General features: G+C 41.1%; 1 protein-coding gene across 2 annotated transcripts; it reads left to right on the forward strand.

The window, feature by feature from the left end:
* Positions 1-3,259: 3,259 nt before the first annotated feature.
* On the forward strand, positions 3,260-10,246 carry LOC121254706 (probable apyrase 6). Of its 2 annotated transcripts, none has more exons than XM_041154842.1 (8): positions 3,260-4,184; positions 4,299-4,411; positions 4,986-5,093; positions 6,800-6,854; positions 8,043-8,234; positions 8,333-8,430; positions 8,604-8,800; positions 9,574-10,246. In XM_041154842.1, exons 1-8 carry the CDS (start codon positions 3,578-3,580, stop codon positions 9,845-9,847), a joined length of 1,644 nt encoding a protein of 547 aa, XP_041010776.1. In that variant the 5' UTR covers positions 3,260-3,577; the 3' UTR covers positions 9,848-10,246. The 2 variants fall into 2 exon arrangements, with proteins under 2 accessions (XP_041010776.1, XP_041010775.1); XM_041154841.1 differs by lacking the exon at positions 9,574-10,246 and adding an exon at positions 9,035-9,326 and having other exon boundaries at positions 3,309-4,184.
* The last annotated feature ends 829 nt before the right edge of the window (positions 10,247-11,075 follow it).

Raw genomic sequence — 11,075 nt, forward strand, 5'->3', positions numbered from 1 at the left:
TGGGCAAAGGATGAGAGTTCCCAGTCAGGCAGACCCTCAAGCAACGGTTCCATGTGCATGCTATATGGGGTACCGTAGACGGGGACACAAACCACTACCCCAAACCAACCCATGAGGAGGAGCTGAGGCTTGGGATCATTCGAGCCTGAGTGAAGGCGCATCCGAACGACATTTCTTTTGGAGGCTCTGTTGATTGAGGATAGCCTTCAATGGTACCTAACCCTCCGACCAACTTGCGTTCTGACGCGGGTATCCCTATAAACCCGGTCACGTCGCCTCCTCGTAGTCACCCGCCCGTTCCAATTCCGATAACGTCCCCATCCCTCCAAGGGAACCGTTTGTCATGGCACTTTTTATCCCGGCAACCCCCAGGGCTCCTGAAAAGATGGTGATGATAACGAGTCCTCCTTGCGCCATGTTGCGGGTCCAAGGTGTCGCTGTCGAGGCTGCCCCCATGATTGAGGTCACCCCCTTTGGTGGTGTCAAGGCGGCAGAGACTGGCATTCCGGTCGAGGAAGCCATGGGGCCCGACGAGGGGGAGGGTGAGGAAGTCATTGAAGAAGTTCCAACGGATCTTCGAAAGACCGCTTTGCCCGGTCACTGTAACCAACTTCGCGAGATGGAGGGTAGACTTCAAAGACTACTCAGAGGGGTAAAACTTTACTTGCTAATTCCTCAAAATTTTCTTTGTTCATTTTCTTCAGTTTTGACTTTACTTTCTGTGATAGGGATTGGAGCATCTAACGACCTTCATCATGGACAGCCAAGCGGAGTTGAGAAAAGAGAATCGAAATTTTCGTTCTCTGGCTTAGTTGGCCTTGGACTGTGCAGTCATGGAGCGAAAGCAGAAAGAGGGAGCCAAGGAAGCCCTTGCCGACTTGATAAAATCCCATGGGGAAGTTGGCGAGCTTCGCATCGAGGCCTCGCTTACTTCCAAGGCGAAGGATGTGATGCAGCAGTCCCTTGACAAGTGCCAGTCAGAGCTTGAGCAACAGTAGGCCGATATCCGGGAGCTGTATCAGTAGCAGGACACAAATAGCCGATCGACCAAGTGGATCAGAACTCAAGTTAAAATACTAACGAGTCAGTGACGAGGAGGAGGAAAATCCTAGAGGAGGAAAGTCAGCAAAGGAAAGATGTGGAGGCCGCACAGAAAGTAACCAGGCTGGTTCTTGAAGCTCATGAAGCTACCATCTGAGGTTTGTGGGAGGAGATGTCTTATGTCCGTGGTGTCTGCAATAATGGGTGGGACTTCAGCTATAAAGAAGGCTTAGAGCGAATGAAGACTCGTATTCTTCAAAACCCCCAGTGCGACCTTAGGGTTATGAATGTGGGGGATTTTCCCCCGCATGAGGAGTCTCTGTGGTGGCATGACATCCTTGGGAAGAGTCTGGTCCCAAGCGGCCTTGGTGATGGCCCTGTGGGGAACGATCCAGCCTGTTGAGGGCGGAGTTTTTGGGCAGATCTTCTTGCCAATCCTCCGTCGTTGGGGTCCCGAACCTCTTATGCTCGTTCTCGCCCTTTTGCTTACAGGGTTCGACTTCGAAGCCATTCCCACCTAGCGTCTTCACTTCCTCCAATAGTTTCTTCTTCCTCTCCACAGCCAGCGGGTGGTTTCGGGAGTTTCTTGGGCGATGGTCATCACCGTATGACTCGATTAGTTGCCTCCTTTTTTTATGTTTCGAGGTAACCTCGAGCGTTATCGACATGTCTCAGTGGTGGAGATCTCTACTTGCTGCTAGCATGGAAATATGATTTGATCGAGCTCGATTGCGGTGATCACTGGCCTTCATCCAGTAAGCTGTTCTTATCGTAGAAATAAACTCCGAGATGTTTCGATTCTTGGCGATATCTTCGTCGTTGTCAGAGATCTTCAACTCATCCTGTTTCAGAAGGATCTAAGAACAATGCGGACTTTTGGTTCCCTTGGATTATATCTGGCCACTTTATGGTCTAGGTCTACGGTCGGACACCGGAACTTGTTTCTTATAACTCTGCGGCTTTATGTTTTAACTTGTTCCTTGTACCTCTGCGGCTTTATGATGTAACTTGTTCTTTGTAGCTCTGTAATTTTATGATGTACCTTTCAATGATTAATAATATTACCTTCTATTGATTATATCCGGCTATGCCTTTTTGCATTCTTTTCCATTGTTCTTCTTTTCCCCTTGATTTTCTCTTCTTTGTTTGTTTTGTGGGCCGGCCCAGGGGGAGTTCGACCATGCGGGTTTGCCGCACAACACCTCTTGCGGTCCACCCTATAGGGTTCAGCCAACATTTGACGACCCCGCCTGCCGACAGTCTTCCAGCTTAAGCTCCTTTTGTTGGCCCTCACCATGTATCCATTATTCCGGGCCTTAATGACTTTGCCTAAGGGGCGGGTGTTTTTCACATTTCCCTTTAGCACAACTTTGCTTTTCTAGTAACTGTGAGGCTGATCTCGCTCTTCGTTGTGGGGAGTCAAAACGGCCTTAGGCCCGACTTACCTTCTCGGCCCACGGGGAGGTAAAATAGTCTGGGTAATTTGGAACTTTACCTGTCTTCCTCCGTTAGTGTAGATTCGCTCTTCGAGCAACCGTGAGGCTGATCCCGCTCTCCGCCGCGGGGAGTCAAGAAGGCCTTAGGCTCGACTTGTCTCGTTTGCCTGCTGGGAGGTAAAACAGTCTGGGCAATCTAAAACTTTGCATGTCTTCCTTCCTTACCGTAACAACTTCCGTCCTATTTGAGATACGAGAACATTATCATTACTTTGCTTTTTTGTCACAGAAGTTAATGTCGCAAACATGGGTTCTCCGATCTATGCCACACGATGCTTGTTGATGATGCCCGTCTTGATGCTATGTTGCCATCGTTCGTGTTGATGACGTCTATGTCTTTTGCTTTATTATTTAGGCATTCCATGAACTTAGCCCGCTCTCTACCGAGGAGAGGTCGGAATGCCTTATACCAAACCGTCTCTTTCTCCCCTTGGGAGGTAATTCGGACAGCGACATGACTGGTCCGCTCCTTCGCCACGGTGAAAGTCGGGGTAAACATTCAGGCGGCCTCAAGGCTAAATCTACAAAATGATAAACTTTATATAATAAGTTAAATCTACTTTATAATAAAAATATTTGTATAATTTAACATAAAAAATCAAATCACATTAATTTATAAATTATTTATATAAAATATGTATAAAACATTTCTCTTTCTGTAAACCCAAATGGAACGGTAATTTTGGAAATAAAATGATAATTTTATGGGTATATCGTAAAATAGCAAGCTCACGACGGTATGAGTGGGTAAGGTATAATTGAAAGGGGGCAAAAACACTTCGCGCATAAAAAGCTCTTCCCGGATCGATTAGACAGAGGGGAGAGCTAGACCGAGGGGAGAGCGACCCGGAGAAATTGAGAGGGCGAAACCCTTGAATGATTGCCCTCTCCGTCTCCGATCCGAATCTCCACCGCCAAGACCTCCGCAACGTTGTTATCAGCATCATCACCAACATCAAAACCTGATTTTGTCGATTCTTTTTTTGGGTATAATCACATGATATCGCATTCTCTTTCTCCATCACAAATCTCGGTCTTTGATGCGACGGTTGAATGCCCGTGCAAGGGTCCATTCCAAACGTAAGGCCGACGTAGTTATGGATCCGATTAAGCTCCAAATACGACCCGGAACTCGGTCCAATCTCTTCTCTCGCAATTCCAGTTCCAAGCACAGCAAATCCAGTTTATTCATTTTCGCTTTGATTTCCATATCTTTCGCTTTGTTACTTTGTTATTTATTGGTTTTCGGAAGAAGCTCGCGGAATTCCGTGAAGAGAAAGTACGGGATTGTCATCGACGGAGGGAGCACCGGGACTCGGATCCACGTGATCGAGTACCGGGTCGAGAATGGAAATGCGGTGTATGATTTCGGGAAGGACGGATTGGCTTCGATGCGGGTGAACCCGGGGCTCTCGGCATTCGCGGAGGATTCGGATGGGGCAGGTGGGTCGCTGAAGGAGCTCCTGGAGTTTGGGAAGGGAAGGGTCCCGAAGGAGCTTTGGGGGCAGACTGAGATTCGGCTCATGGCGACCGCGGGGCTCCGGTTGCTCGAATCGGAACTGCGGGATCGGATTATGGAGTCGTGCAGGCGAGTGCTCCGGTCCTCGGTGTTTAAGTTTCGGGACGAGTGGGCTTCCATTATTACCGGTGTGCCATTCTTCTTTAGTTTGTCTTCTGTACTGCGTCACTATCTCGATTTTGTTTTGCTTGTGGTTTTAGTATTTAAGAAATGGGGAACTGTTTTAAATGTGGTTCTGTCAGGCGCTGATGAAGGGATTTATGCTTGGGTTGTTGCAAACTATGCACTTGGGACTCTTGGAGGTGATCCTCTGCAGACAACTGGGATTATTGAACTTGGTGGCGCTTCTGCTCAGGTATATTTCTTCTCTCTGCTTCTAATTGTTTTTCATGATTTGGAATGCCGATCACAAAATCCTGTCCCATACTAACTTGCCACTCCACCACAATATAACTAGGAGTTATACAAACAACAAGTTGGATGTGTTGGGTTTCGGTTCCAATGCAGTATGTATCTACTGCAGATCCTTCCCAGCAGCTATGTTTCGTTTTTGGAAAACGTGATTAGCCAATATCTTTGAGTAATCTAGCTCTAGAGGGCAAGAGTATTTAAGTTTTATCCATTTGCTCAATATATGTGTTTTGTTCTCGATCGTCTATTTGATGTCCTATCAAGAGCTGTGCGCATTGAAAAGTTCATTGATTTGTTTCCACCTAGTACTTCATACTAGAAACCATTTAGAATATGCTGGAACTCAAAACTCGCAGCAACTCCATTTCATGCCTTGACTAGTTAGTTAGTTATATCTGTATCACATTGTGGCGTGGCGCTTCTGAAATGAATTTCACTTACTTTGATTGGCATTTTTGAAGTTGAGAACATTGAATCTGAGATTGCTACTTAGAATATCTTGTTTGATCTGATTACAGGTTACCTTTGTTTCAAGTGAATCAATGCCACCCGAGTTCTCACATTCTGTTGGATTTGGGAATATCACATATAATCTCTACAGCCACAGTTTTCTTCATTTTGGCCAGGTAGGTGTTCATTTCAATCTGTATTGTTTAATTCGAATGCATTTTGCCAACTTTTTCTTCAAAAAGTTTACTCTTTCCTTGGGAAGTTCACTTGGAAAAGAAAAATGTTCCATACGAGTCGATTCGGGTCCATAACCATGGGTTGTTGTAACAATGACCAATGAGGCCCTATGGATTAATATTACATTAAAGAATTTAGTTGCAGTCAACTTTTTTTTTTACAAGTAATCAAAGATGTTATGAAAAATTAGCATAACCCAAGTACACATGATGTATACAAAATAAGCACCTGATTAGAAATAGAAAAAAATATACCTGATTAAAAATGAAAAAAGAATACAAGGAAATCATGAAAAATCAGTCCATTAAATCTATAGCCGCTGTGATCTGCAAAATTTCTATTAGTTCTTTCCCTCCAAATGTTCCCCAAGTAGGCAGATAGGGACCATCTACACTCTTGCAATTTGTGAACTGTCATGTAGCCCTCTCTAACTTGCAAAGAGGTCTCCTATCCTTCTAGCATAACCCAAGCCAGCCCAACTCTAATTAATTGTGATTAATCTTATTGTAAGAGGGGCGTATGGTGTGGGAGTGTGGAATTCATTTGGAATGTATTTTTTTTTTTTTTTTTTTGGGGGGGGGGGGTGGATTTCTCCAGAAATTTAAGATTTTAGGTGGGTAGGGGTACCTATATCAGATTTTGGCATGATTTATGGTGTGGAGATGATCCTCGGAAGAATGTCTTCCCTTCTCTTTTCAGAATTGCTTTGGATAAAGGTGCCTCTGTGGCTGATTATATAGATAATTCTACTGGTTTTCTTCAGTGTTCAGTGATTTTCACTAGAGCTGTCCAGGATCGGGAGGTGGGGGACATCGCTGATTTTGTCAGCATGTTATACGCTCTTAATATAAAGTCAGGATGGAGGAGGTTGCTTTGGATTCATCCTGGAAATAAGAACTTTTCGGTTAGATCTCTGTACAAGGTTATGTCGACTCATTCTCTACTGATTTTCCTTGGAGAAGTATTTGGAGAAGCAAAGTGCCTCTCAAGGTGGCTTTCTTTGGTTGGTTGGATTCTCATGGGAAAATTCTAACTATTAATAATCTAAGAAAGTGCACTATTGTTATAATGGATTGGTGCTTTATGTGCAAAAGGTGTGGAGAATTGGCGGATCACCTTCTTCTCCATTATGATGTGGTTAAAGGCTATATGGGATGAGGTTTTTGTTAGGCTTGGCATTGCTTGGGTGATACCCAAGAGGGTGGTGAATCGTTTGGCTTGTTGGAGAGGAATTCAAGGCCATCGACAAATTGCGGATGTTTGGAAGATGGTGCCTTTATGCCTTATGTGGTGTATTCGGAATGAGAGGAATGAGCTTTTGTTTTGACAATAGAGATTGTTCGTTGGGAGGGATTAGAGATTTTATCTTTCATAAGTTGCTAGTTTGGGCCTCGGCTATTGTATTGGATGGGACTAATTTTAATGACTTGCATGCTGTTTTTTTCAGCTCTTAGCTTGTAATTAGGTGTCTTTCTCTTGTATACTTCCTGTGTACTTGGGCTATGGCTAATTATGTGCATTAATAAATTTTTCTTACTTATTAAAAAAAACCTTATTGTAAATGTTCAGAAGTTTGGCATTTTGATTTTATCTAAGGTGCTACAATATAATTTAGAGCATTTTTAATGTTGATCTTTTTTCACAGAATGTTGCCTTTGACTCATTGAGGGAAGCACTTCTTTTAGGAGACTTGAACTTAGGTAAATATGCATGTTTTTTTCTGCATTATGGTTTTGGTACAGTAGTTTCTGAGGAAGTTTTTGATTGTTCTTATTATGCCTTGAACTTGGGTTGTCTGAGTGATACGAATTGTGCTTTTTTGTTGTGATTCTTGCAAGATCGAAATTTTGTATCCTGTCAGATACCTATGTATGAGATTATTCTATAGGCTCTTAATTTTCTAGAGGGGGCCAGATTTCAAATATCGATGATGAGGTTTGAATAATTGTTCTTCCATATGTTTGGCTATTAGTTCCAGAATGTCGCAATGGCCCGTGAGTGAAGTTCCCGTGATTATTTTTGTAAATCAGGCATAGTTCCTTCTGCTAGTTAGTGGGCTCTTATTATGTAATTTCAATCCTGGCAATTAGAAGGTATTTAAAAATAAATAATGAATTGAATGGGGGCACTTTTAAGATGTCATAGGAGGTGAAACAGCTCGTTGTGGCTGAAGTAAAATTTGTTTTTAGAAATGGGATTGTATGAAAAAATGTTATTTATCTACTGACACAGTCAATGTGCTGGATATATTCTTGTGATTATATTTTTCTTTGTGATTTCATCAAAAGACATTTACACTTCTAATATAGATCAACTCAAGTAAATGAAGTCTTTATGGAAAATGCTTAAAAGTGAAATGATGGATACTATTTCCTTGCTGGGATTTTTAATGATGTTGAATTAGTTCGGGATTGTTTTTTATAGTTACTGTGAAACATATTGGACCTTTAGAATGGTCATGAAACATCCAAAGATGGTTTGAGGTCAGCAGATCTGAGTATGGTATACAAAAGGGTGTCATTATGGCAGCTGTGCTTTGGTTATGTCAATTCTTAAACTGCCTCTGCTTATGACATGGTCACCTTATAATTTTTTTAATAGGAAGTTGACATGATTAAATAGCATTGAGGTGGAAAACCACTCCCCCCCCCCCCCCCCCCCCCCCCCCCCCCCCCCCCCCCCCCCCCAAAAAAAAAAAAAAAAAAAAAGAAGTTTCTTTGGTAGACCATATGTAATCATTACCATTATACCAGTAGTGCTGTTTCTGTCTTTTCTTGTTGTTTGCTACATCTGTGTTATCTGGGTAAGGGGCATAATTACATAATGCCTCATGGTTTGTAGTAAGAAATGCTTTTTCTATTATTCTGACGTCAGTTTCATTGATGTAGTTACTGAGTCTCTTGAAAAGGGAATCTTGATTGATCCTTGTACCCCTAAAGGGTACTCACATAATGTGGAGTCGTGGAAGCTTTCTCCAGGTTCATTGGACACGAAGAATAGATATTTAGCTACTCTTCAATCTAAAGGGAACTTTTCAGAATGCAGAAATGCTGCATTAATGTTGTTACAAAAAGGAAAAGGTTACCAATCAGGACATTATTGTTAAATTCTGTTTCATGGAATCATCTTCGTTTTTTTAGAGTAATGAGGGTAAATACATTTCTTTATGTGAACACAGAGAAATGCTCCTATCAGAGTTGCCACATAGGATCAACTTTCATACCTAAACTTCGGGGAAAGTTTTTGGCAACAGAAAATTTCTTCTATACTTCAAAGGTATTTTGCCATTTTTTTCAGGACTTCTATATGCATCCATCTGGATGAATGAATAATAATACTCTTAAGATTCTTTTCATTTCTCTTCTGCACTTATATCATTTTAGATGCTCTGTTTACATGCTTTTCTGAATTGTTTTTGTCTTTCTTTTTGTTTGTTTCCCTTTGGTTAGTTCTTTGACTTGGCTCCAAGATCATTTCTTTCTGAGCTGATGATGGCTGGACAACAATTCTGTGGAGAAGATTGGTTGGAGTTGAAGAAGAAATACCGTTCACTTAAGGAGGAAGATTTACTGCGGTATTGCTTCTCTTCAGCATATATTGTGGCCCTACTTCATGACAGTCTTGGGGTTTCTTTCGATGATGAAAGGTATATCCTTGCGCTATCACTTTGGCATATTGTGTTCCTTTAATAAGCCACTATTTATATCGAATTTGATCATGTCAATCCACAAGATAGCATGGTGTGTGCCATTTACGTGTGATGAGGCTTCAGTCCATTTTCTTAGGAGATCTGATTGCCAACATCTCCTGTAGGCCCCCTTTATAGCCACAACAATGAGATCACGGTTCTCGCATTCTCGCATCACTTAATTTGTTGTAGAAAGCTCAACCAGCTGAGCAATGCGTCGCAACGGCTCTGTTGCCATGTGGTGCACCCAGAACTTCCATGCTCCATGTTGAACAGGATTAGTTGGTTCCCTACATGGGTCTTGCTGGGGCTAGGGCAGTTGGTACAATCTTTGTGGCAAGGGTCAGCATGTTACAAGCCTTCTTTACCCCCTACCTTTTTTTATATAAAGCTTCCCACTTTTTTCAATCACAACTGCATTTGTGTGCACGATGATGTGTTAATGTGAAGTCTACGTGCTCAAATTTATTTTTAAACACTTAATTCCATTGGTCAATTGTAATAGATTTTAATAGTCTGAATATCCATGAGTTTCTAGAAACAACTACTAATCATGCCTAGTTTTCACTCTTGCATATGTCCAGTGTGCATGGGTTATGCCTATCTTTCTCATCAATAAAATTTTTGTTTACCCATAAAGAAAAAAGTCTACATGTGCGCATTTGTGTGCATATATAAAGCTGTATGTTTGCTTTAGGTTGATCTTATTGATTGGAATTCCTGTTGAACAGGATTGGGGTTTCAAATCAGGTGGGAAATATTCCGCTTGACTGGGCTTTAGGAGCCTTCATTCTGCAGAGCACAGCTAAATTTGATTTGGAGCATGCTCACTGGATCGCTAACATTATAAGCAATGACCCACCCACACTGCTCTCGATAATTGCTATCTTTCTAGTTTTGATGTTCGCGGCATGGTCTGTATCAAAGTGGAGAAAGCCCCAATTGAAGACAATTTATGATCTGGAGAAAGGACGGTATATAGTCACCCGTGTCAACAGATATTGATCACTTATACACAGGGAAGCTCAACCTAATCGCTAGTTTCACCGATCAGGAAGAAGAAGCTGCGTAATCACAATGTAAGTTATTTTATGCTTCCTCGGTTTATGCTGAAAGTTACCCTCTCAAGGCTTCCATGTGGATGGAACGTGTATATGTGGAAATTGGTAAAAATATCACATTCCCATTTTGTAATTATCGGGAATGAAAACATCAAAAAAGAAAAAATCTCTCATACGTCAGCCATCATTTAGTCTATTAGGTTAGGTTAAAATGTGGGGTTGGTTGGTTGTGGGGAGCTATAATCTTTGTGGGGGAGTAGAGATGCTGTTCCTTTAATGCCCTATGAAATTATGTTCTACGCAGAAATATTTTACTCAATGTTATATTTGATTGTAAGGTTAATTATCTTTCATTTTTCTTGTGTGGATTATCAACTCTGCAATTGCAACCATTTACAATCAGTCTCTGTTTGATCATTTGTTTCTTTTATTTTTATTTTTATTTTTTGGCTGTTAATTTTTCACATCAATGCAGAACGGCTGGGACTTGATTAAGCAATTTTTGTAAATTACGAATCGTTTAATTCTTGTGGGGAAATTGTAACTGGTGCAGCCTCCCCCATTGGGCATCTTGTAAACTGATGACTTTATCCAATTCATGTGTATGACAAGATCCTTGCTCACGACAATTCATCCTTCCTGTTACTTGCTTATCACATGAATGAATTTGCCACAAACCCTTATTTAGGGTGATATTCAAGCTAGGTCACATGATTTGGATGAAGCCAGTAGTAGTTTAGGGGTGTAAATGACCCAAGTTTGAGTGAGTAGTAAGTTGGTCGGGTTATGTTTATTTAATTTTTATTTGAATAGGAGTCGAACTTGGTGTTCTTATCGAATATATTTTATATTTATGAACACTTGGTTTATTTACTAAATAAGCATGAATGGATTATGTATATTATCGTATAATTTATTTACAAATTTTTAACAAATCAATTTTGGGGTTTTGTAAATATTTTTATATATAAGTTGAATTGAGTTTTCTACAAATTGTATCATTCTATCAAGTCTAATTTTGCCTTCACGTACGGTTCATTAAATAATTAATTAAATAAAATTAGATTCAATTTGTCCAAGTCAGTAATAGTATGATTTTCTTTTATATATTTATTGATATTGCTATGTGATATAATAATTCAAATACGAGAATTCTATACTCTAGAAGATTC

This window comes from Juglans microcarpa x Juglans regia, chromosome 3D (assembly GCF_004785595.1).
Source record: "Juglans microcarpa x Juglans regia isolate MS1-56 chromosome 3D, Jm3101_v1.0, whole genome shotgun sequence".
In the NCBI taxonomy this organism is placed as follows: Eukaryota; Viridiplantae; Streptophyta; class Magnoliopsida; order Fagales; family Juglandaceae; genus Juglans; species Juglans microcarpa x Juglans regia.

Coding starts and splice junctions, on each gene's coding strand:
- LOC121254706 (XM_041154842.1), top strand. CDS start 3,578: ATGCGACGGTTGAATGCCCGTGCAAGGGTCCATTCCAAACGTAAGGCC. Junction 4,185..4,298: donor GTGGGCTTCCATTATTACCG/GTGTGCCATTCT, acceptor TGGTTCTGTCAG/GCGCTGATGAAGGGATTTAT. Junction 8,431..8,603: donor ATTTCTTCTATACTTCAAAG/GTATTTTGCCAT, acceptor CCCTTTGGTTAG/TTCTTTGACTTGGCTCCAAG.